Source organism: Hyla sarda, chromosome 2, assembly GCF_029499605.1.
Source record: "Hyla sarda isolate aHylSar1 chromosome 2, aHylSar1.hap1, whole genome shotgun sequence".
NCBI lineage: Eukaryota > Metazoa > Chordata > Amphibia > Anura > Hylidae > Hyla > Hyla sarda.
In genome coordinates this window covers 216,735,628-216,761,646 of record NC_079190.1, presented here as the reverse complement: position 1 = coordinate 216,761,646, position 26,019 = coordinate 216,735,628, and the positions used below count along the sequence as shown (strand labels likewise).

General features: G+C 42.0%; 2 protein-coding genes across 8 annotated transcripts in view; one reads left to right on the top strand and one right to left on the bottom strand.

Annotated features, from left to right (window-relative positions):
* OMG (oligodendrocyte myelin glycoprotein) overlaps positions 1-24,456 on the bottom strand; it is a 73,838-nt gene extending 49,382 nt beyond the window's left edge. The window contains exon 1 of the mRNA XM_056556360.1: positions 24,439-24,456. The gene's annotated coding sequence lies outside the window, so the exon portion shown is untranslated. The remainder of the gene's footprint in view (positions 1-24,438) is intronic.
* The window catches only part of NF1 (neurofibromin 1), a 241,565-nt gene that overhangs the window by 177,391 nt on the left and 38,155 nt on the right, over positions 1-26,019 (top strand). For all 7 annotated transcript variants that reach the window (XR_008888649.1, XM_056556350.1, XM_056556349.1 and 4 more), the window contains 6 exons: positions 7,750-7,964; positions 8,862-8,923; positions 9,010-9,124; positions 12,323-12,424; positions 13,198-13,338; positions 25,347-25,476. Coding sequence is in view for 6 of the 7 variants with exons in the window: in XM_056556350.1 (XP_056412325.1) it covers positions 7,750-7,964; positions 8,862-8,923; positions 9,010-9,124; positions 12,323-12,424; positions 13,198-13,338; positions 25,347-25,476 (765 nt within the window). In the remaining variant the exon portion in view is untranslated. The remainder of the gene's footprint in view (positions 1-7,749; positions 7,965-8,861; positions 8,924-9,009; positions 9,125-12,322; positions 12,425-13,197; positions 13,339-25,346; positions 25,477-26,019) is intronic.

The following is a 26,019-nucleotide window of genomic DNA, read 5'->3' as shown; positions in this document are numbered from 1 at the left end:
TCAGCAACATCTGGCCCTTCAGATGTTGCTGAACTACAGCTCCTAGCATACCTGGGCAGTCTGGGCATGCTTGGAGTTGAAGTTTTGCAACATCTGAAGGGCTACAGTTTGGAGACCACTACACAGTGGTCTCCAAACTGTTCTCCTCCAGTTGTTGCATAACTACAACTCCCAACATGTCTTTCGGCTGTCTGGGAGTTAGGAGAAACAGTGGTGCGGAAACACTTACCTAACTCAGTGTTTCCCAATCCCAACCAGTGTGCCTCCAGCTGTTGCATAACTACAACTTCCAGCATGCATGGTCTGTCAGTGCATGCTGGGAGTTGTAGTACATTCACACGGGCGAGGGTTTACAGCAAGTTTAAAAGTTTGAGATGTGGCAAATTTTTCACTGCAGTGGGAAAAACGCTAAACCCCCGCCCGTGTGAATGTACCCTAAAAACACTGCACAACACTACACTAACAAATAATAGAGTAAAAACCCTACATATACTCTACACCCTTACACTGTGCAGAGTTTTGCAACAGCTGGAGGCACCCTGTTTGGGAAAAACTGGAATACTGTATTTTTGGTAACGCTTGCATCCTGCGGGTTCACCCATATGAAAATCCCTAATTTAGGCCTCAAATGCGCATGGTGCTCTCTCACGTCGAAGCCCTGTCGTATTTCAAGGCAACAGTTTAGGGCCACATATGGGGTATTTCCGAACTCGGGAGAAAGTGCGCTACAAATTTTTGGTGGCTTTTTCTCCTTTTACGCCTTGTAAAAATAAAAAAATATGGGTCTACAAGAACATGTTAGAGTAAAAAAATGCAGATTTTGATTTTACTCCTCCACTTTGCTGCTATTCTTGTGAAACACCTAAAGGGTTAACAGACTTTCTGAATGTCCTTTTGAATACTTTGAGGGGTGCAGTTTCTATAATGGGGACATTTATGGGGTATTTCTCACAGAAAAGCACCTCAAATCCACTTCAAACTTAACTGGTCCCTGAAAAATTCAGATTTTGAAATTTTCGTGAGTTTGAAAATTGCTGCTATACTTTGATGCCGTCTAATGTCTTCAAAAAGTAAAAACATGGCAACTTTATGATGTGAACATAAAGTAGACATATTGTATTGGTGAATCAATATATCATTTATTTGAAATATCCATTTTCCTTACAAGCAGAGAGCTTCTAAGTTAGAAAAATGCTACATTTTCTATATTTTCATGAAATTTGGGGATTTTTCACCAAAAAAGAATGCAAACAACGACGAAAATTTACCACTATGTTACAGTAGAATATGTCACAAAAAAACTACCTCTGAATCCGAATGAAAGATAAAAGCATCTTAGAGTTATTAGTGCTAAAAGTGACAGTGGTCAGATTAAAAAAAAAGGGCTATGACCTTAAAGGAGTAGTCCAGTGGTGACCCAGTGGTGAACAACTTATCCCCTATCCTTTGTGCGGGGGTCGACACCCGTTATCTGGCCGGAGAGCCTGGCCCCCATACAGAGAGATCGCAAGGGGCCCCAGCAGTCGGACCCCACGTGATCTCAAACTTATCCCCTAATCCTTAGGATAGGGGATAAGTTTTTCACCACTGGACTACCCCTTTAAGGTGAAAACGAGCTGTGTCCTCAAGGGGTTAAGGACCCGGGCATTTTTTGCACATCTGACCACTGTCACTTTAAGCATTAATAACTCTGGGATGCTTTTACTTTTCATTCTGATTTAGTTAGTTTTTTCGTGACATATTCTACTTTGTTAGTAGAAGAAAACTTAAATATTTGTCAATACTTTTATTTTATTTTTTTACTTGGAAACTCTCTGCTTATAAGGGAAATGGATATTCCAAATAAATTATATATTGATTCACATAAACAATATGTCTACTTTCTGATGTCTTCCAAAAGTAAATACACGTCAACTTTATGATGCAATCAGAGGGCTTCAAAGTTCAGCAGCAATTTTCCAATTTTTCACAAAATTTTCAAAATCAAAATTTTTCAGGGAACCGTTCAGTTTTGAAGTGGATTTGAAGGGCCTTCATATTAGAAATACCCCATAAATGACCCCATTAAAAAAACTGCACCCCTCAAAGTATTCAAAATGACATTCAGTAAGTGTTAACCCTTTAGGCGATTCACAGGAATAGCAGCAAAATAAAGGAGAAAATTCAAAATCTTTTCTTTTTACACTCTCATGTTCTTGTAGACCCAGTTTTTGAATTTTTACAAGGGGTAAAAGGAGAGAAATCTTCCTAAAATGTGTAGCCCAATTTCTCTTGAGTAAGGAAATACCTCATATGTGTATGTCAAGTGTTCTGTGGGTGCACTAGATGGCTCAGAAGGGAAGGAGCGACAATGGGAATTTGGAGAGTGAGTTTTTCTGAAATGGTTTTTGGGGGGCATGTCACATTTAGGAAGCCCCTATGGTGCCAGAACAGGAAAAAAAAAAACTATACCCCTCAAGGAACGTAACAAGGGGCGCAGTGAGCATTAACACCCCACATGTGTTTGACGACTTTGCATGTGTAAATTTTTTTTTTTTACTGAAATGCAGTTTCCCCCCCCCCCCCCAAATTTTACATTTTTACAAGGGGTAATAGGAGAAAATGACCCCCAAAATTTGTAACCCCATCTCTTCTGAGTATGGAAATAAACCATATGTTGACGTCAAGTGCTCTGCGGGCGCACTAATATGCTCAGAAGAGGATTCACATTTGCAAATTTTGCTGAAATGGGGGGGTATGTCGCATTTAGGAAGCCCCTATGGTGCCAGAACAGCAAAAAAATTAAAGTGGGATGTGAAAAGGAAAAATTCGATTTTTTACACTAAAATACTTGGGTTACCCAAAATTTTTCATTTCCACAAGTGGTAACAGGAGAAAATGTCGCCGTAAATTTGTAAATGCATTTCTTTGTAGTCAGGACATATCTCATCTGGATGTAAACAGCTCTGGGGGTGCACACCAGTCTCGGAAGAGCAGGAGCGCAGTCATGGGGCCTTGAGCATTTACAGAGCTACCTATGGAGCCAGATCAGCGGGACCCCCTCTCAAGGAGCTATACATGGGGCACAGTGGGTCGTAAAATGATAAAACAGGTTATGTTCCTAGAATGATGACCCAGAGCATAGCCAAAACTAAAAAATATGCCCACCCCAAACCCTAGTGACCCATGACCTATTTTTGGGAAAAATACCCCCAGGGGTCTAAACAGGTGTTTTTTTTTTTATTTTATTTTTTTTTTATGAAAAATTTTTTGGGCGGTTTATGGGGGTTAAAACTTGGAATATATTCTGGACTTGGTACATTGGGGTAAAAATATGGGAAATTAAAATGAAAAGGGAAAATTAAGTATAGCATGGAAGTGTGATACTCCCTGAAGCAGTTTTTAATGCAGAGGCCCGGATGATCGGGGCAAGTGTCACATTGAGTGGTGGTGTCTTTCCGTATCCCCCTCTTGTTACACACGCTCCATTTTTTTCTGGGATCGTCCCTTCTTTCCAGTGTGGGGGACCTCACCTGGAAAGTGTTGGCCTGGGACGATTCTGGCACCTATATTTACAGTTTCTTGGGAAGTCTGACCTGCTCTCTCCCGGTCGCCAAAGATCAGGACCTTTCGGACTTCTTCTTGGAACTGGAGGAATGTCCCTGTGTTGCCAGTGTACTGGGAAAGTACAAAAGAGTTGTACATGGCAACCTGTACCAAGTAGACCGCAACTTTTTTGCACCATATACCTATTTTAGCCTAGAATACAATCAGGCTTGAGGACCGTTGTTGTGGTACAGGGACAGGTGAGCTGCCGTTACCATGAATTGTGGTCAGCATAAGGACATCCTCATACCTGACCAGCAACAGGTTTTCATGGGTAAGGGCATGGGACTCAATCACCCTTGGGCATTAATGTCCTAACAAAATTTACAGGGAGTCCTCTCTGGTTCTTCCGCACGGTCCCACAAGCGGACGTGGATCTGTTGGCAAGGGATGTGAACAGAGGGATGCTGGTATAAAAGTTGTCCACGTAAAGGTGGTAACTCTTATCCAACAATGTTTGCACAATGTCCCAAAGGATTTTCCCACTAACACCCAGAGTGGGGGGAAATTCTAGGGGTTCAATACAGGAATCTCGTCCCTCATAAACTTGTATGTTTCACGCCATACCGCGCCCGCTTCAAGGGAATATACTGGCAGAAGATGAGTCTCCCCTTAAAACTGATAAGAGACTCATCTACCGAGAGCTCCCTGAGCGGTACGTAGGCCTCCAAAAATTTGGCCCCAAAGTGATCTATCACCGGCCATACTTTGTAAAGCCGGTCATAGGCGGGATCACTTCGGGGGGGGGGACATGCCGCATTCAGTGTAATGAAGGCATTTCCGAATGGCCTCGAACCGCTACCGTGTCATGACCATACTGTAAAGCGGGGTCTGGTAAAGGATGTCCCCGCTCCAGTACTGCCTGAAACTGGTTTTTTTTGACCAGTTTTGTTTTTGAATGTCATCATTTCGGCTGCATCAATGGCGTACCATTCATTGGGCCTGGCCAAAAAAATAATCTGGATGGTGGGCAATGAACTGTTGGGCGTACAAGTTTTTTTACTCCGCAATATGATTGACAAAGTCGTCACTGAAAAAATAACTAAAATAGTCTATTTCAGTGTATCCGGCCGTGTCAATCCAGGTTCGCCAACTAGTTGAAGTGCGTAGTGTGTGTATTTGGTGTGAGCTTTATATATAATGGTGTGTGATTAGAAATCACACACACGTTATATGGTTGAAAAAAATGCAGTCCCCTTAACCCCTAATAGGGCCCGGGTCACGTTGAAAAATCTGCGGCGTACCCTTGAGCAGGGCTGTGGAGTCGGAGTCGAGGAGTCGGACAAAATTTTGGGTACCTGGAGTCGGAGTCGGCAAACAATGCACCGACTCAGACTCCTACTAAATTTAGATTGGAATAAAAAAAAAAAAAAAAGCAAGGTTAAATGTCCCAATTCACAAAAAGTTATAATTAATGACTTCTCTATCTTAAGAGTAAAGACCAATGCATGCAGTGCCTCACGTAACCGCAAAACGAACACGTTAAGTGACCGTGAAGAAGCAAGCTTTTCATGTGCTTTACTATATGGCACACAACGCACAATTAGGAGCGGCAATACTTATACTTTCCATAGTGTTGTGTTCTGCTGTTACAGGGAACCCATGGGTAACCTAGCCTCTCACTGATAGGGGGTTAAGGAAATATGTTTTTTGCAGGACTAGAGACACTTGTATAAGTGAAGGGAATGGAGGGTCAATAGTTCAAGACTCAACCATTGGAAAAACTGCTGCCATTCAGCTAAGGCTATAAAAACTTGTAAACTCTATTATTAGCTTAAAGGGGTACTCTGCACCTAGACATCTTATCCCCTATCCAAAGGATAGGGGATAAGATGTCAGATCGCCGGGGTCCCGCTGCTGGGGACCCCCGGGATTGCCGCTGCGGCACCGCGAGTTCGCTCTGTGCATAATGACGGGCGATACAGGGGTTGAAGCACCGTTACGTCATGGCTCTGCCCCTCGTGATGTCACGGCCAGCCCCCTCAATACAAGTCTGTGGGAGGGGGCGTGGCGGTCTTCACGCCCCCTGCCATAGACTTGCATTAAGGGGGCGGGTCGTGATGTCACAAGGGGACGGAGCTATGACATTACGCTCCTCCGTCCACTGTATCGCTCTGTATCCGTCCCCCGAACTCGCTCTGTGTAGTAATGAAAGTGCGGTGCCGCAGCGGCGATCCCGGGGGTCGCCAGCAGCGGGACCCCAGGGATAAGATGTCTAGGGTCGGAGTACCCCTTTAAACTTTAAACACGACTATGGGATTCTACTAGGGAAATCATGTTATATAATAAATGCCCCTTCCTTGATCCTCCCACTGCCCTATCTTCAGCAGCAGATCAGCACACAAACTGTTCACTACAGTAGACTGTTGGCTTCCCAGCCAGTAGTCCTGTGGTAATGACAGGTATGTTACCTTTCTTTCCTTCAAGGAATGTATAAAATACATTCGCATATTAATACAGAGGAGTCGGAGTCAGAGTTGGAAGTACAGAAAACTCCGGAGTCTGAGTCGGAACATTTATCTACCGACTCCACAGCCCTGCCCTTGAGGACCTATTTGGGGGTCGGTGGGGGGGGGGAATTTTTTTTTTTTTTTTTTTTTTTTTTTTTTTTTTAAACTCCTACCTTTCCCTGCAGACAAAACTCACCCTGAACTAATCGACACTTCTTCAGCCCAGATCTTCACAGAAGGGGGTCCCTGGCTCCTTCTAACAGCTCTGCCCGCTGACTGAACTCAGTGGGCGAGCAGAGCTGAGTGAAGGGGACATTATCCTCTACTCTTCTGGCTGCTATCGGTCAGACGAACATTCGACCAATAGCAGCGCTCCTGCGAATTCACCAGCGATTTGCGGTGATCACCGACATGTGGGGGGGGGTGTCTCAGGACCCCCCTTTGGCATTGTCACGGTACACCGTGGGTCCTTAAGTACCAGGGAGCGAGGGCGTACCCGTACGCCCTGGGTCCCTAAGTGGTTAAAGGAGATATCCAGTGGTGAAAAACATATCCCCTATCCTAAGGATAGGGTATAAGTTTCAGATAGCGGGGGGTCTGGCCGCTAGGGCCCCCCGCGATCTCTACGGGGCCCCGACACCCCGCGGAAAGGGGGCGTGTTGACCACTGCACGAAGTGGCGGCTGACACGCCTGCTCGATACAACTCTATGGCAGAGCCGATGCGCTGCCTTCGGCAATCTCCGGCTCTGCCATAGCGATGTGTTGGGGGGGCGTGTCAGCCGCCGCTTCCTTCGGTGGTCGACACCCGCTATCTGGCCAGTGAGCCAGGGCCCCGTACGGGAGATCGCGGGGGGCCCCAGCGGTCGGACCCCCCGCGATCTGAAACTTATTCCCTATCCTTAGGATAGGGGAGTTTATCAGCACTGGACTACCCCTTTACATGTTAAAAATTATCCTTTCCTTTTTTGGTTAACTCCTTCTTAGATCTTATCTTTGTCCCCTTAGTCTTTCTCTCTATACTTATCCTAGTATTTTGTTTTACTACTTCTTTTTACTTGTAGTGTATTACACTCATATTAAACATTATTCACCACTTGCCCTGGTATAGTTTGTATAGAGCTGTTTAACAATAAGTTTAGCTACATTTAGCTCTGGATCCGAAGCATATGCTCTCCTGATTAACTTCATATAATATGAATATTTTTCATACTTTCTTTGGCTACTATTACTTTTGTGTGTAGGCAATTAGGCGAGAATTACTGTATTATAGGACAGGTGTGATATTATATTTGTTAGAGAAATGTTGTTGTATTTTTTCTTTGTTGTCTACCTGGTCTCTTTTTGTTAATATGAAAAATGACAAAACCGATATAAATAGTTATATGTATATATATGTGTGTGTGTGTGTGTGTGTGTGTATATATATATATAATATATATATAACTTTATACCAGAAGACTTCTAACCTTGCATTAATGTGTCTGGGTCTGTCTGTTTATTCCTTAGAAAATATTATGTATTTAACTTTAAGTGAAAGCTCTTTATTACGTCTTTGTTATGGAGTCTCTGCTCATGCCAAACTTGTTTAGGGTGTATTTACTGCTGCAGATTTTACCACCCATTGGCTTCAATTTGTTGGAAAAAAAAAAAAAGCAGCAGCAAAATACAGCACGTGTGACCCTACCCTTATTATGTTTTTTTTTATGTCCTCAGAGGAGACAAAGCAAGTCCTGCGGCTTAGTCTCACGGAATTCTCTTTGCCGAAATTCTATCTACTGTTTGGGATAAGCAAAGTGAAGTCTGCAGCAGTTATAGCATTCCGATCGAGTTATCGAGACCGATCTTTTTCACCAGGTTCTTATGAAAGGGAAACATTTGCTCTGACGTCCTTGGAAACTGTAACAGAAGCACTTTTAGAAATTATGGAGGTATAACTGTAATACTATTATTCTACTGTATTATATTAATTGGTTTTTATGAAGGATAGGTTTTTATCTGAATTGGATGGTCTGTCATGAGCCTCCTTCCAGATTCTGTTAAATGGCACAGAATCACACAAAATGGAGCACTATTTGTCCACCATGATGTAAAACCTGACCTGATTTGGCCCATTGTGCACAGTTGGTTTCTGCCATCTGGTACAGCTCTGTTTGTTTTGTTTGTTGTTTTTTATCCTGTGTTTATGGTTAAGAAAAACCACAGGAAAAAAATTGGCCCCTTTTTAAAATCCTGGCCAATCATTTTAAAGGGGTACTCCACGGAAAAACATTTTTTATAAACCAACCGGTGCCAGAAAGTTAAACGAATAAGTGAATTAGTGCTATTTAAAAATCTTAATCCTTCCAGTACTTATCAGCTGCTGTATGCTCCAGAGAAAGTTCTTTTCTTTTTGAGTTTCCTTTCTGTCTGACCACAGTGCTCTCTGCTGACACCTCTGTCCATTTTTGGAACTGTCCAGAGTAGGAGCAAATCACCATAGAAAACCTATCCTGGTCCAGACAGTTCCTAAAATGGACAGAGGTGTCAACAGAGAGCACTGTGGTCAGACAGAAAGGAAATTCAAAAATAAAAGAAATTTCTCTGGAGCATACAGCAGCTGATAAGTACTGGAAGGATTAAGATTTTTAAATAGAAGTAATTTACAAATTTGTTTAACTTTCTGGCACCAGTTGATTAAAAAAGTTTTACCCTTTAAGGGTAAATTTTAGGTGTGTTCCCAAACGCAGCACTAAAGTAGTAGACTGGTTAGTTTTAGTGCTGATTTATCAACTAACTTCTCCATTCTGTGATTATGTGCTGGGCATTTACATCTGTTTTGTTTGTAGGCTTGCATGCGAGATATCCCAAATTGCAAGTGGTTGGACCAGTGGACTGAGCTTGCTCAAAAGTATGTAGGAGCAAAGTTTTTTTTTTATTTATTTATTTTTTTTCTGCTTCTTTTCAGTCTTTTCTCACATTGTTCTCTCTGTACAGGTTTGCATTCCAGTATAATCCATCACTTCAGCCTCGAGCGCTTGTTGTGTTTGGGTGCATCAGCAAACGTGTTTCACATGGACAAATCAAACAGATCATTCGCATCCTGAGCAAAGTAAGTGTCCTTACCTGGGATGGAGGTTATATGTGTTGTGGGTTTTAAATTGAAAGACACGCCTAGAGGAGGCCACATCCTGTCGGGCCACATCCTGTGTCTTCTCGAAAGCTCTTCTTGGTACAGAGTTGACTCTGTAAAATGCATTCACCACATCCTTATGTGTATATTACACCTCATTAATGGTATTTTAGATGACAGGTGTATCACAAAATGTAAGCATTTGAAAAAACTATAGTAACCAGAGATATAATATGCATCTGGTTAATAACAGATAACAGATCAACTTGCCTACTATTCATTGCATCATGCTAGAAACCTATTGCTGCTTTCCTTGCATGGTCCATAGTCAGGAACTAGAGCTATATTGCAGTGCTTTTCTAATTAGTATCATTCATGGTTCCTCAAATACATGCCATCGCTTTGTTTACTATGTTAAAAAAAATATATTGCTAGCATTTTAAAGCATGTTGGTGGTATACACACAATTTATGAAGACTGTTTGCATCATAGGAAAAACTATTAAGTCTGTAGCTTGAAGGGGTACTCCACTGCCCCAGTGTTTGGAAGGGGTATGGCAGCGGTCACGCCCCCTCCCATAGACTTGCATTGAGGGTGTGTGATCTGACCACCAGTGATCATAAATTTGTAACCCACAATACATTCAGTCCCTTTCATTTTTTCCACATTTTATGTTGCAGCCTTATACTAAAATGTAAAAAGAAAAAAAAAAATGCTAGTTGTCCCCATCAATCTGCATGCAGTACCCTATAATGAGAATGTGAAAACGGAACTTTTGCTATTTTTCAAAAAGTAAAAACTATAAAATTTTGCTTGGACAGAAGTATTCAACCCCTGTGCTATGACACTTAAATTCTGGGGCCTCCTATTTCTCTTGATCATCTTGGAGATGTTTTACACCTTAATCTGGGTCCTATTTGGTAAATGCAGTTGATTGCACAGGATCTGGAAAGACACAGGGGGAGATTTATCAAAACCTGTGCAGAGGAAGAGTGGTGCAGTTGCCCATAGCAACCAATCAGATTGCTTCTTTCATTTTCCACAGGCCTCTAAAGAGGCCTGTGGAAAATGAAGGAAGCAATCTGATTGGTTGCTATGGGCAACTACGCCACTCTTCCTCTGCACAGGTTTTGATAAATCTCCCCAACAGTCCTTTTTTATATGAGGTCTCATAGCTGACAATATATATCATAGCAAAAACCAAGCTATGGGGTTGAGGAGCTGCCTGTAGAGCTCAGAGACAGGATTGTGTGAAAGCACAGATCTTGAGATGGGTACAAAATTATTTCCTCTGCCCTGAAAGGTCCCAAGAGCACAGTGGCTGCTATAGTTCTTTAATTGAAGAAGTTTATTACAATCAGGATTCTTCCTAGAGCTGGCAGACCTACCAAACTAAGTAATTGGGGGAGAAGGGCTTTGGTAAGAGAGGTTACCAAGAACTCAATAGTCACTCTGGCTGAGCTTAAAGATCCATTGTGCAGATGGAAGAAACTACCAGAAGGTCAACCGTCACTGCAGCACTTCAAGGCTTTATGGACCAGAAAGATGCTCTCTTTAGAAAAAGACACATAAAAGCCTGCTTGTAGTTTCCTACTGTGAGAAACAATATTTTCCAGTCCGATAGTCAAAATTGAACTTTCTGGCCTCAGTTCTAAGTGTAAGAAATCGGGCACTGTTCATCACCTGCCAAACACCATCCCTACAGTGAAGCATGGTGGTGGCAGCGTCATGCTGAAGGGGATGTTTTTCAGCGGATAAAACGGGGAGACTGGTCAGGGTTGAGGTAAAGCTGAATGAAGCAAAGTACATATTCTTAATAAAAATATGACCCAGAGGTGCATCTCCCAAAAAGTCCATTGGGAAGATTGAGCAAAACCTGTGCAGAGTAAAAGTTGACCAGTTGTCCATAGCAATCAGATTGCTTCTTTAGTTTTTCAGAGGACATTTAAAAATGAAAGAAGTGAGGCAATGTTTCCAAATGAGCCCAAGCACACAGCCATCGCAACACAGGAGTGGCTTAGGGACAACTCTGAGAATGTCCTTGAGTGGCCCATCCATAAACCTGACATCATGAATCAAACATCATGAAAATGGCTTCCACTGATGGTCCCCATCCAACCTGACAAAGCTTGAGGGGATCTACAAAGCAGAAAATGCCCAAATCCATGTGTTCAAACTGGCATCATACCCAAGGAGACTGGAGGCTGTAATCACTGCCAAAAGTGCTTCAACTAATAACGGAGTAAAGGGTCTGAATACTTATGTCAGTGCAATATTTTAGTTTTTCCTTCAATAAATTGCCAAAGATTTCTAACATTCTGTTTTCATTTTGTCATTACGGGATATTGAATGCAGAAACTATATTGATGGGGAAACTTTATTTTTTTATTTGCACAATACTGCAGAAAAGCTAAATGTGAAGAACTGAAAGGGTCGAAAGACTTTCGGAATGCATTGTATGTTGTTGATAGGTATTTATAAAGGTTGCACTGCAAAGATTTATCACCCATCAGAACTTAAAGGGTACCTCTCATCAAAAAAACTTTTGATATATTATAGATTAATGTATGCAGAATAACTTCACAATTGCATGTTATTAAAAAATATGCTTCCTTCTATTTAATTTTCCACTTTGAAGAAGTGACCACTAGGGGTCTCCCTACCAGTCCTGGCAGCAAGCATTTCAGACTCATGCTGGAGTCCTAAACACTACGAGCTGCCAGTCTGCTTTGTTCACAAAGGAGAACACTCAGAGCTGCCAGCCTGCTTTGTTCACAGCCTGTTTGGCTGTGAACAAAGCAGGCTGGCAGCTCTGAGTGTTTAGGACTCCAGCATGAGTCAGAAATGCTTGCTGACGGGACTGATCGGGAAAAATACAATAGAAAGAAGCATATTTTTCATTAACATGCTATTGGAAAGTTATTCAACATTCATTAATCTAAAATATATCAAAAGTTTATTTGATGAGAGGTACCCTTTAAAAACTGCTTCAGCTTCACATAACTTGTGCATGCAACTGCGAAGACTTAATCTGTCTCTTTTTGCCCCCTCTATTTATATAAATATAGTCTATATACAAAGTGTTGTTTTGTCTGGTATTCATACAGTAAATGTTATGTTCAATCCATGTTGTCCGCTATATTTTTTTCTTTTTTTGACAAAATATATTTGTTTTAGGGACTTGAAAGCTGCTTAAAAGGTCCTGATAATTACAATAGCCAAGTTTTAATAGAAGCCACTGTGATAGCACTAACCAAACTACAGCCGCTTCTTAACAAGGTAAGCATTATTCTAACTAGTTCTTCACTATTTGGAGTATTTTAGGAGTAAGTTGCTCTTTGTGACAGTTTATGTTCACGAAATAACCACAAGATAGTCCTCTGTTATATGAAAAATGTTCACTATTTTCCATAAGGGTATGTTCACACGGGCATACAGGAAAGTGTTTTGCTGATTTTCACATCCAAAGCCTCTCTGTGCCAGGGCCCAGAATTCAGGGACATTCCACCTCTTTTCAGCACATTGAAGTGCTCAAGCCCCATTGAAGTCATTTGGAGCCTCAGGACTGCAAACCCCAATATCCCCACCCCTTCCCCAGAGAGACACACAGGCCAGCGCTTCACACAGGTGCATTTGTGTCGTGTGAATATACCCGAACTAAATGATCGAGCACTGCATCAAATCTGCGACAAACACTGTACATGTGTATATGTACTTTTATGGTTGGCATCTTTGGTGTAGTTATTCAGTAACTGTGGTTTATTTAGGACCCTTATTTATACAAACACAATACATCTCTTTTCTCTGATTTCACAGTTGTTCCTATAGTTAATATATATTTATTTTTGTTCTGTGTTATATAACACCTCCATTTATTAGAAGCAGTAACCAGAATGAATTATTTGGTGCCTAAAAATATGGAGCACCTCACATCCACACATGTTTTACTAAGTAGCCTCTATAATTAGTTTATTTTTGTAGGCTGGCATTCACAGTTGTAAAGTCCCCTTTCTCTCAGAAGTTCAGATACTGACTTCTCAATGTCATCCTAGGATTCCCCTATGCACAAAGCTCTTTTCTGGGTGGCTATGGCAGTACTACAATTGGATGAAGTGAATTTGTATTCAGCGGGTACGGCTCTTCTGGAACAAAACTTGCACACGTTAGATAGCCTTCGAGTATTTAATGACAAGGTAAGTGAAGTTGGTTGAGTACAACTGTACTGGGGACTGGTTAGGAAGACTCACATTGCTTTATGCTTTAAATTTTAGAAACCCCCTCAGTTCCCACTAACAATATTGTCTTGTATTAAACCAGTGTTTCCCAACAAGGGTGCCCACAGCTGTTGCAGAAGTAGTTTTGCAACAGGTGGAGAAGCCTTGACTGGAAAACACTGTATTAAACCATTATTGATTGTGGGCATGCTCACATCTGCATTATGACATTCTGTTCTGTTTCTTGCAGTCAAAACAACTGACAGGCCTCATTGACCTCTTATGGATCCAGGGCGTACAGCTGCGCCTTTGTGTCCTGGTACTTAAAGACGCAAGGCGTACCTGTTCCCGTTACTGGCATTTAAAGCGTTCTCGCGAGCAGAGAACGCTTCAAACATGGTGGGTCCTGACTGCTATCAGCAGCCAGGATCCAGGGTTAATGCCGAGCATCACCCATGGGGCCGATGCCTGGCATTAACCATTTAGACGGCTTGATCAAAGTTTATTGCGGCATCTAAAATGAAAGTGAAAGCATCACGGCAGCTCAGCGGAGCTGATTGGGACATCACGATGAAATCACGATGTCCCGATCAGCTGAGAGGAGTGCGGGAGGACGCTTACCTGCCTCCTCGCCATCCGATCGATCCTCTGCTGCTCCCAGCCAACCATGCAGGCTGGAGCAGCAGAGCACCGATAAAACTGATCAATGCAATGCTATAGCGTAGCATTGAACAGTGTATGCATTCAAAACATTGCATGGTATAGCCCCTTATGGGGGCAAAAAAAAGTTTCAAGCGAATAAGCCCCTCCCTTAATAAAAGTTTGAATCGCCCCCCCATTTCCCATTTTTTAAATTAAATAAGGTAAAAAAAAAAAATAATAATCATATGTGGTACCGCCGCGTGCATAAATGTCCGAACTATTCAATTACAAGGTTAGCTAAACCGCATGGTTGATGGCATACACGTAAAAAAAACATGAAGGTCCAAAATTGTGCAAAAGGTGATCAAAAAGTCCCATTAAAACAAAAAATGTACCGATAAAAACTATAGACCTCGGCGCAAAACGTTAGCCATCATATAGCCATGTATGTGGAAAAATAAAAAAGTTAAAGGGGTCAGAAGATGACAGTTTTAAACATACTAATTTTGGTGATTGTAGTTTAAAAAAAATGTATTAGTAAAATAAAATAAAACTCACATAAATTGGGTATCCTTGTAACCATATGGACCTACAGAATAAAGATAAGGTGTCATTTCTTTCTGAAAAGTGCACTGCGTAGAAACGGAAGCCACCAAAAGTTTTTTTTTTTCTCACCCCACAAATACGTTTTTTTTTTTTTGTTTTGCAGCAGATTGTTATAAAATAAGTAATGTCAATACAAAGTACAATTGTTGATGCCCTCATATGGGTCTGTAGCTGCAAAATTGAAAGCGTTATGATTTTTAGATTGTAAGGAGGAAAAAAACAAAAATGCAAAAATGAAAAGTAGCTGGGTCCTTAACCTCTTCAGGACCCATGACGTATGCATAAGTCATCACACCCTGGGTCTTAAGCACCCATGACGTATGCATACGTCATGTCTTTTCCTGGTCTCCGCCGCTCACCCGGCGGAGATCGGAAGCGGATCCCTGCTGAAATCCTTCAGCAGGCATCCAGGGCAAACGCCGAGGGGGGCCATGTAGGCCCCCCATGTCGGCGATTGCCGCAAATCGCAAGGGAAATCGCCCGCAAGGGAAATCTCTGGGACCCGACCGTCCGGTAATTTCGCATGATCCCGGCTGTCACAGACAGCCAGGACCATGCTAAAGCATAGGAGCGAGGTGGCAATCCTGCCACCTCCTCCGATCCCCTGCGATTCTTCGGTTAGTTAACCGACCAATCGCAGGGGGGGGGGGGGGGGGTTACTTCCTCCCGTCCTGCCCGGCCCCTGGATGTCCGGAGAGGACGGGAGGAAGATCGGAGGACATGGCGGGGGACGGGGGAGTGCTGGGGACCGGCCCCGGTACTTACCTCATCCCTGAAGACCCGGATCCCGGCGAGGAAGATGGCGGCTGCGGCGACAGGTGAGTAGATCTTCAGCCGCGGTCGGGCCCTTTACAACAATGCACGTCGCCGTAAAGCGACATGCATTGCTGTATTGGGACCCTATATACTACAACTCCCAGCATGCCCAGACAGCCCTTGGCATCTGGGCATGCTGGGAGTTGCAGTTTTGCAACATCTGGAGGTCCACAGTTTGGAGACCACTGTGCCCTTCCAGATGTTGCAAAACTACACATTCTCAGCATGCCCTTACTGTCCAGGCATGCTGGGAGTTGTAGTTCTGTAACATCTGGCCCTTCAGATGTTGCAGAACTACAACTCCCAGCATGCCTGGACAGTTTTGGCATACTGGGAGTTGTAGTTTTGCAACATCTGGAAGGTTTGGGAACCACTGTATTAGTGGTCTGCAAACTGTAGTCCTCCAGATGTTGCAAACTACAACTCCAAGCATGCTGGGAGTTGTAGTTCGGCAACATCTGGCTCTAAAGATGTTGCCGAACTACTACTCCCAGCATGCCTGAGAATGTTTGGGAGTTGTGGTTTTGCAACAACTGGAGGCACACTGGTTGGGAAACATTGTCTGTTTCCTAACTCAGTGTTTCCCAACCCGTGTGCCTCCAGCTGTTGCAAAACTATAACTACCAGCATGCACTGATAGACTGTGCATGCTGGAAGTTGTAGTTTTGCAACAGCTGGAGGTCCCCCCCTTGTGAATGTACAGGGTACATTCACATGGGCAGGGGGCTTACAGTGAGTATCAGGCTGCAAATTTGCGATGCAGCAAATTTTGCGCAGCAGCTCAAACTCGCAGCGGGAAAATCGCTGTAACCCCCCCCCCCCCCCCGCCCGTGTGACTGTACCCTAAAAAAAACTACACTACACTAACACAAAATAAAATAAAAAGTAAAAAACACTACACATACACATACCCCTACACAGCCCCCCTCCCCAATAAAAATGAAAAACGTCTGGTACGCCACTGTTTTCAAAATGGAGCCTCAGCTGTTGCAAAACAACAACTCCCAGTATTGCCGGACAGGCGTTGACTGTCCAAGCATGCTGGGAGTTTTGCAACAGCTGGAGGCACCCTGTTTGGGAATCACTGGCGTAGAATACCCCTATGTCCACCCCTATGCAAATCCCTAATTCAGGCCTCAAATGCGCATGGCGCTCTCACTTCGGAGCCCTGTTGTATTTCAAGGCAACAGTTTAGGGCTACATATGGGGTATCGCCGTACTCGGGAGAAATTGCCTTACAAATTTTGGGGGGCTTTTTCTCCTTTCACCCCTTATGAAAAGGTAAAGTTGGGGTCTACACCAGCATGTTAGTGTAAAAAAATAATTTTTTTACACTAACATGCTGGAGTTGCCCTATACTTTTGATTTTGACCAGAGGTAAAAGGGAAAAAAAAGCCCCCCCAAAATTTGTAATGCAACTTCTCCCGACTACGGAGATACCCCATATGTGGGCGCAAAGTGCTCTGGGGGCGCACAACAAAGCTCAGAAGGGAGAGTGCACCATGTACATTTGCACTGGGTTGCCTGTTGTTACCGCGGTTTTGACAAACGCAAAAAAAAAAAAAAACACATGTGACCCCATTTCGGAAACTACACCCCTCACGGAATGTAATGAGGGGTGCAGTGAGAATTTACACCCCACTGGTGTCTGACAGATCTTTGAAACAGTGGGCTGCGCAAATTAAAAATTTTGTACAGCCCACTGTTCCAAAGATCTGACAGACACCAGTGGGGGGTAAATGCTCACTGTACCCCTTGTTACGTTCCTCAAGGGGTCTAGTTTCCAAAATGGTTTGCCATGTGGGGGTTATTTTGCTGTTCTGGCACCATAGGGGCTTCCTAAATGCGAGATGCCCCCGAGCAAAATTTGCTCTGAAAAAGCCAAATATGACTCCTTCTCTTCTGAGCATTGTAGTTCGCCCGTAGTGCGCTTCAGGTCAACTTATGGGGTACCTCCATACTCGGAAGAGATGGGGTTACAAATTTTGGGGGGTATTTTTTGCTATTAACCCTTGCAAAAATGTGAAATTTGGGGGGGAAACACACATTTTAGTGAAATTTTTTATTTTTTTTACGTATGCAAAAGTCGTGAAACCCCTGTGGGGTATTAAGGCTCACTTTATTCCTTGTTACGTTCCTCAAGGGGTCTAGTTTCCAAAATGGTATGGCATGTGGGTATTTTTTGCTGTCCTGGCACCATAGGGGCTTCCTAAATGTGACATGCCCCCGAGCAAAATTTGCTCTCAAAAAGCCAAATATGCCCATAGTGCACTTCATGTCAACTTATGCGGTACCTCCATACTCAGAAGAGATGGGGTTACAAATTTTGGGCGGTATTTTCTGCTATTAACCCTTGCAAAAATGTGAAATTTGGGCGGAAACACACATTTTATTGAAATTTTTTAAACATTTTTTTACATATGCAAAAGTCGTGACACACCTGTGGGGTATTAAGGCTCACTTTATTCCTTGTTACGTTCCTCAAGGGGTATAGGTTCCAAAATGGTATGCCATGTGGTTTTTTTTTTCCTGTTCTGGCACCATAGGGGCTTCCTAAATGCAACATGCCCCCCAAAAACCATTTCAGAAAAACGTACGCTCCAAAATTCCCTTGTCGCTCCTTCCCTTCTGAGCCCTCTACTGTGCCCGCCGAACACTTTTCATGGACATATGAGGTATGTGCTTATTCGAGAGAAATTGGGCTACAAATATAAGTATACATTTTCTCCTTTTACCCCTTGTAAAAATTCAAAAATTGGGTCTACAAGAACATGCGAGTGTAAAAAATGAAGATTGTGAATTTTCTCCTTCACTTTGCTGCTATTCCTGTGAAACACCTAAAGGGTTAAAATGCTGACTGAATGTCATTTTGAATACTTTGGGGGGTGCAGTTTTTATAATGGGGTATTTCTAATATGAAGGCCCTTCAAATCCACTTCAAACCTGAACTGGTCCCTGAAAAATTGTGATTTTGGAAATTTTGTGAAAAATTGGAAAATTGCTGCTGAACTTTGAAGCCCTCTGATGTCTTCCAAAAGTAAAAACTCGTCAATTTTATGATGCAAATATAAAGTAGACATATTGTATATGTGAATAAAATAAAATGTATTTGGAATATCCATTTTCATTACAAGCAGAGAGCTTCAAAGTTAGAAAAATGCAAAATTTTCAAATTTTTCATCAAATTTTGGGATTTTTCACCAAGAAAGGATGCAAGTTACCAAAAAATTTTATCACTAAGTTAAAGTAGAATATGTCACGAAAAAACAATCTCGGAATCAGAATGATAACTAAAAGCATTCCAGAGTTATTAATGTTTAAAGTGACAGTGGTCAGATGTGCAAAAAATGGCCGGGTCCTAAGGTGTAAAATGGCTGGGTCCTTAAGGGGTTAAAGGGGTTATCAGGAAAAAACTAATATGTATATAAATTATATCACCTGGCTCCAGATGACACCTGTGCTCTCTGATGACAATCTTAATCCTTCCAGTACTTATGAGCTTCTGAAGTTGAGTTCTTTTCTGTCTAAGTGCTCTCTGATGACACCTGTCTCCGGAACTGTCCAGAGTAGAAGCAAATCCCCATAGCAAACCTTTTCTACTCTGTGCAATTCCCGAGACCAGCAGAGAGCACTGTTGCCAGACAGAAAAGAACAACTCAACTTCAGCAGCTGATAATTATGGGAAGGATTAAGATTTTTTAATAGAAGTAATTTACAAATCTGTGTAACTTTCTGGAGCCAGTTGATTTAAAATTAAAAAAAATGTTTTTTCCTGGAATTACCCCTTTAACTCCTTAAGGACTCAGCCCATTTGGGCCTTAAGGACTCAGACTATATTTTATTTTTACGTTTTCGTTTTTTCCTCCTCGCCTTCAAAAAATCATAACTCTTATATTTTCATCCACAGACTAGTATGAAGGCTTGTTTTTTGCTCGACCAGTTTTCCGTTGTAATGCCATCACTCACTTTACCATAAAATGTATGGCGCAACCAAAAAAATATTATTTGTGTGGGGAAGTTAAAAAGAAAACCGCAATATTGGAAATTTTGGAAGGTTTCGTTTTCACACCGTACAGTCTACGATAAAAATGACGTGTTCTTTATTCTTTTGGTCAATACGATTAAAATGATACCCGTGATAACATACTTTTCTATTACTGTTGCGCTTAAAAAAAAATCGCAAACTGTTTAACCAAATTAGTACGTTTAGAATCCCCCAATTTTGAAGACCTATAACTTTTTCATTATTCCGTATATGCGGCGGTATGAGGGCTAATTTTTTGCACCCTGATCTTTACTTTTTATTGATACCATATTTGCTTATATAAAACTTTTAATACTTTTTTTATAAAGATGTTTTGGAATAAAATGTAATAAAAATGCAGCTATATTGGAATTTTTTTTTTTACGTTCACGCCGTTCACCGTACGGTATCATTAACATTTTATTTTAATATTTGGGATATTTACGCACGTGGCGATACCAAATATGTATATAAAATATTTTTTTTTACACTTTTTGGGGGTGAAATAGGGAAAATGGGACAATTTACGTTTTTATTGGGGGAGGGGGGTTTTTCAAATTTTTTTTTACTTTTTTTTTTAACTTTTTTTTTTATTTTTACACTTTAACCCCTTAAGGACACATGACGTACTGGAACGTCATGTGTCCACTCCCGATCTATAACGCGGGGCCACGGCGTGGCCCCGCGTCATAGCGGGTCGGGCCCGGCCTCTAACAACGGCCGGGACCCGTGGCTAATAGCGCGCGGCATTGATCGCTGTGCCGCGCGCTATTAACCCTTTAGACGCGGCGTTCAAAGTTGAACGCCGCGTCTAAAGTGAAACCGAAAGCATCCCGGCTAGCTCAGTGGGCTGTTCGGGATAGCCGCGGTGAAATCGCGGCATCCCGAACAGCTGACAGGACAGCGGGAGGGCCCCTTCCTGCCTCCTCGCTGTCCGATCGCCGAATGACTGCTCAGTGCCTGAGATCCAGGCATGAGCAGTCATCCGGCAGAATCGTTGATCACTGGTTTCTTATGAGAAACCAGTGATCAACATAGAAGATCAGTGTGTGCAGTGTTATAGGTCCCTATGGGACCTATAACACTGCAAAAAAAAAGTGAAAAAAAAAAGTGAATAAAGATCATTTAACTCCTCCCCTATTAAAAGTTTGAATCACCCCCCTTTTCCAATAAAAAAAAAAACACAGTGTAAATAAAAATAAAAATAAACATATGTGGTATCACCGCGTGCGGAAATGTCCGAATTATAAAAATATATCATTAATTAAACCGCTCGGTCAATGGCGTGCGCGCAAAAAAATTCCAAAGTCCAAAATAGTGCATTTTTGGTCACTTTTTATATCATTTAAAAATGAATAAAAAGTGATCAATAAGTCCTATCAATGCAAAAATGGTACCGTTAAAAACTTCAGATCACGGCGCAAAAAATGAGCCCTCATACCGCCCCATACACGGAAAAATAAAAAAGTTATAGGGGTCAGAAGATGACAATTTTAAACGTATTAATTTTCCTGCATGTAGTTATGATTTTTTCCAGAAGTCCGACAAAATCAAACCTATATAAGTAGGGTATCATTTTAATCGTATGGACCTACAGAATACATATCAGGTGTCATTTTTACCGAAAAATGTACTACGTAGAAACGGAAGCCCCCAAAAGTTACAAAACAGCGTTTTTTTTTTCAATTTTGTCGCACAATGATTTTTTTTCCCGCTTCACCATAGATTTTTGGGCAAAATGACTGACGTCATTACAAAGTAGAATTGGTGGCGCAAAAAATAAGCCATCATATGGATTTTTAGGTGTAAATTTGAAAGAGTTATGATTTTTTAAAGGCAAGGAGCAAAAAACGAAAATGCAAAAACGGAAAAACCTCCGGTCCTTAAGGGGTTAATAGTCCCCATAATACTGTTCAGTGCTATACATAGGACATGGCTCTGATCAGTGTTATCGTTCATCTTCTGATCTGGTCTGCTCGATCGCAGACCAGAGCAGAAGACCCGTGAAAGGCAGCGGAGGCAGGTGAGGGGACCTCCGGCTGCCATGCTGGATGATCGGATCGCCGCGGGCGATCCGATCATCCATTCAAAGTACCGCGATGCTGCAGATGCCGTGATCTATATTGATCACTGCATCTGAGGGGTTAATGGTGGGCACCCGCTCGATCGCGGATGTCCGCCATTACGGGTGGGTCCCGGGCTGCTATCAGCAGCCGGGACCTGCCGTGCATGACGCGAGTATCGCTCCAATGCTCGCGGTTATGCATAGGATGTAAATGTACGTCCTGGTGCGTTGAGTACCAGTTCACCATGACGTACATTTACGTCCTGCGTCGTTAAGGGGTTAACCCCTTAAGGACACGGGGCGAACCTGTATGCCCGGAGTCCGCTCCCTTTCTATAACGCGGGGTCACAGTGTGGCGTCGCGTCATAGCAGGTTGGGCCTGGCCTCTTAAATACGGCCGGGACCCGTGGCTAATAGCGCGGCCGTGTGCTATTTAACCAGCGTTCAAAGTTTATCGCGGCATCTAAAGTGAAGCTAAACTACCGTCGGCTAACTCGGTGAAATCGCGGCATCCCAAACAGATGTAGGACACGAGGAGGGTCCCCTTACCCCTGCCTCCTGGTGTCCGATTGCCGAATGACTGCTCAGTCCCTGAGATCCAGGCATGAGCAGTCAAGCGGCAGAATCATCGATCACTGGTTTCCTATGAGGAACCATTGATCAATGTAAAAGATCAGTGTGTGCAGTGTTATCGGTCTCTATGGGAGCTATAACATTGAAAAACAAAAAGTGGAGAAAAAAAAGTGAACAAAGATCATTTAACCCCTTCCCTAATAAAAGTTAGAATCACCCCCCTTTTCCTATAAAAAAAAAAACCAGTGTAAATAAAAATACACATGTGGTATCGCCACGTGTGGAAATGTCCGAATTATAAAAAATATATTGTTAATTAAACCGCACGGTTAATGGCGTACGTGCAAAAAATTCCAAAGTCCAAAATAGTGTGTTTTTGGTCACTTTGTATATCATGAAAAAATATATAAAAAGCGATCAAAAAGTCTGATCAATACAGCTAAAAACTTAAGATCTCGATGCAAGAAATGAGCCCTCATACCGCCCCATACGCAGAAAAATAAAAAAGTTATAGGGGTCAGAATAGGACAATTTTAAACGTATACATTTTCCTGCATGTAGTTATGATTTTTTCCAGAAGTAAGACAAAATCAAACCTATATAAGTAGGGTATCATTTTAATCGTATGGACCTACAGAATAAAGAGAAGGTGTCGTTTTTACCAAAAAATTTACTGCCTAGAAACGGAAGCCCCCAAAATTTAAAAAATTTTGTTTTTTCTTCAATTTTGTCGCACAATGATTTATTTTTTCAGTTAAGTCGTAGATTTTTGGGTAAAATGACTGATGTCATTACAAAGTAGAATTGGTGGCACCAAAAATAAACCATCATGGATTTTTAGATGCAAAATTGAAAGAGTTATCATTTTTTAAAGGTAAGGAGGAAAAAATGAAAGTGCAAAAATGGAAGAAAAAAAAACTGGTCGTTAAGGGGTTAAGGCCAAAAGTCCCCTAAGGGGTTTAATAACATATACATAAATGTATGTATTTAGTTGTTTGCTTCTGTATGCTGACATGTGCTGGACAGAACAGGTCCAAAGCAACTCTGTTTGCACACTTGACATGTACATTCCTGTCACACACTAAATCAAAACAGTCATGTAAGCATAGCCATAGCAAGTGCTTTTTAGGCATGCTTGATCTATAAAGTCTATGTTCCTATAGCTAGACAATGTATGTCCTATCTTAGTGTGAATTCTCCACATCTGTTGTCTTAACCCCTGCATATTTGTGAGATGTAACCTGTGTCGTCTGCTTGTGAGCTTAGATTTGCTTTAGACTTTATAAAGGGAGGAATCCCGAAAGCTTCTCTACAAAATGCTGTTAGTCCAATTAAAAAAGGTATTACAAGATACTGCAACATTTTTTGATTCTGCATCACTGGACTAATACGGCTACTTAAATTTACTAATATATATATATATACATATATATATATATATATATATATATATATATATATATATATATATACACATGCAGTACAGACCAAAAGTTTGGAAACACCTTCTCATTCATAGTTTTCTTTATTTTATGACTATGAAAATTGTAGATTCACACTGAAGGCATCAAAACTATGAATTAACGCATGTGGAATTATATACATAACAAAAAAGTGTGAAAATGTCATTCTAGGTTCTAGCCACCTTTTGCTTTGATTACTGCTTTGCACACTCATTCTCTTGATGAGCTTCAAGAGGTAGTCACCTGAAATGGTCTTCCAACAGTCTTGAAGGAGTTCCCAGAGATGCTTAGCACTTGTTGGCCCTTTTTGCCTTCCCTCTGCGGTCCAGCTCACCCCAAACCATCTCGATTGGGTTCAGGTCCAGTGACTGTGGAGGCCAGGTCATCTGGCGCAGCACCCCATCACTCTCCTTCTTGGGCAAATAGCCCTTACACAGCCTGGAGGTGTGTTTGGGATCATTGTCCTGTTGAAAAATACAGTGGTCCCTCAACATATGATATTAATTGGTTCCAGGAGAACCATCATATGTTGAAAGCATCATATGTCGAGTATGTATGTCTATGTAAAAATAGTAATTGGTTCTGGGGCCTTGGAACCATTGTATGTTGAATACATATCTCTATGGGAAACTGCCAATTGGTTCTGGGATGACCATTGTATGTGGAGTGTATGGGGAGTGTTTAACAAACCAGGGTGCCTCCAGCTGTTGCACAACTACAACTCGCAGCATGCATGTACAGCCATTGACTGTCTGGGCATGCTGGGAGTTATAGTTTTGCAACAGCTGGAGGCACACTGATAGGGAAACATTGTATGGGGTGTATTGTGTGTATATGTATTGTATGTGATGTGTGACATCGCATACAGTACTGTACAGTTCTTTAAATACCTTCAGGGGGGACAGAATGTCCTCCATTACGATCCTGCCGACTACAGCTCTATAGGAAAGGAAGGGGAGCAGCTCATTGGATGCCTGCAGCAAGATGCTGCAGGCTATTGGCTATGGCTGCACTGGGGGGCGGGGCTTACACGGAGCTCACAGTGGAAGCCTACGTGAGTTAGCAGGACAGCATGTGAGTAACAGGAGGCCGAACGGGGCACACGGGGCATTAAACAACTATCTGTCAGTTAGTGAAGTTGTCAGCGCTGTCAGATAGCTGTTTGTACGATGGCCCCGACACACAGCAGCATCATATGTCGATGCTGCCTTCAACATACGATGGGCTCTGAGAGGCCATCATATGTTGAAATGATCATATGTCTGGGCCATCATAAGTCGGGGGATCACTGTAAATGATGGTCCAACTAAACGCAAACTGGATGGAATAGCATGCCCCTGCAAGATGCTGTGGTAGACATGCTGGTTCAGTATGCCTTCAATTTTGAATAAATCCCCAACAGTGTCACCAGCAAAGCACCATCACACCTCCACCAGCACACCTCTGAAGTGAAAACCATTTCAGGTGACTACCTCTTGAAGCTCAACAAGAGAATGCCAAGAGTGTGCAAAGCAGTGATCAAAGCAAACCTAGAATATTACATATTTTCAGTTGTTTCACACTTTTTTGTTATGTATATAATTCCACATGTGTTAATTCATAGATTTGATGCCTTCAGTGTGAATCTACAATTTTCATAGTCATGAAAATAAAGAAAACTCTGAATGAGAAGGTGTGTCCAAACTTTTGGTCAGTACTGTGTACATACATACATATATATATATTATAACACACACACAGCCACACCTGATATGGAGCAACATTCATGCATGCTTACTAATCTAATGTTCTCTTTCAGAGTCCAGAAGAGGTTTTTATGGAAATCCGTAATCCACTAGAGGAATGGCATTGTAAACAAATGGACCATTTTGTTGGCCTCAATTTCAACTCAAACTTTAACTTTGCACTAGTTGGGCACCTGCTAAAAGGTAAGTAGGTTTTAAAAGTTATGGATTTTTTTTGTGCTTTATTTGGCGTATGTTGTAGTTGAGACACCTATAATAATAAAAATTTTCCAACCCTAGTTGAGTCTTACAAGTTTACACTTTGTTATAATAAATGTATTTATTTGAGATGGTGTTTTGTTGTGGTTTCTTTGTTTCACCACCAAATAGGTTTTAACCTCTGGTTCCTTAGTCATCTTAGCTCCCAAACACCACCACGACCTTAATCTTATTCAATATGTCTGCTACCAACAAAGTTAACATTAGATTTTTCCTTAAATCTACATAATGTCTTTTCAGGATGCTTATAGTGGTTTCAAAATAGTAATTTCTTCAGCAGCATAAACCTAATATTGTCTGTAAATTACCGTATATACTCGAGTATAAGCGGAGTTTTTCAGCACGATTTTTCGTACTGAAAACACCCTCCTCGGCTTATACTCGAGTGAACTCTCCGCCCTCAGTGGTCTTCAACCTGCGGACCTCCAGATGTTTCAAAACTACAACTCCCAACATGCCGTGCATGCT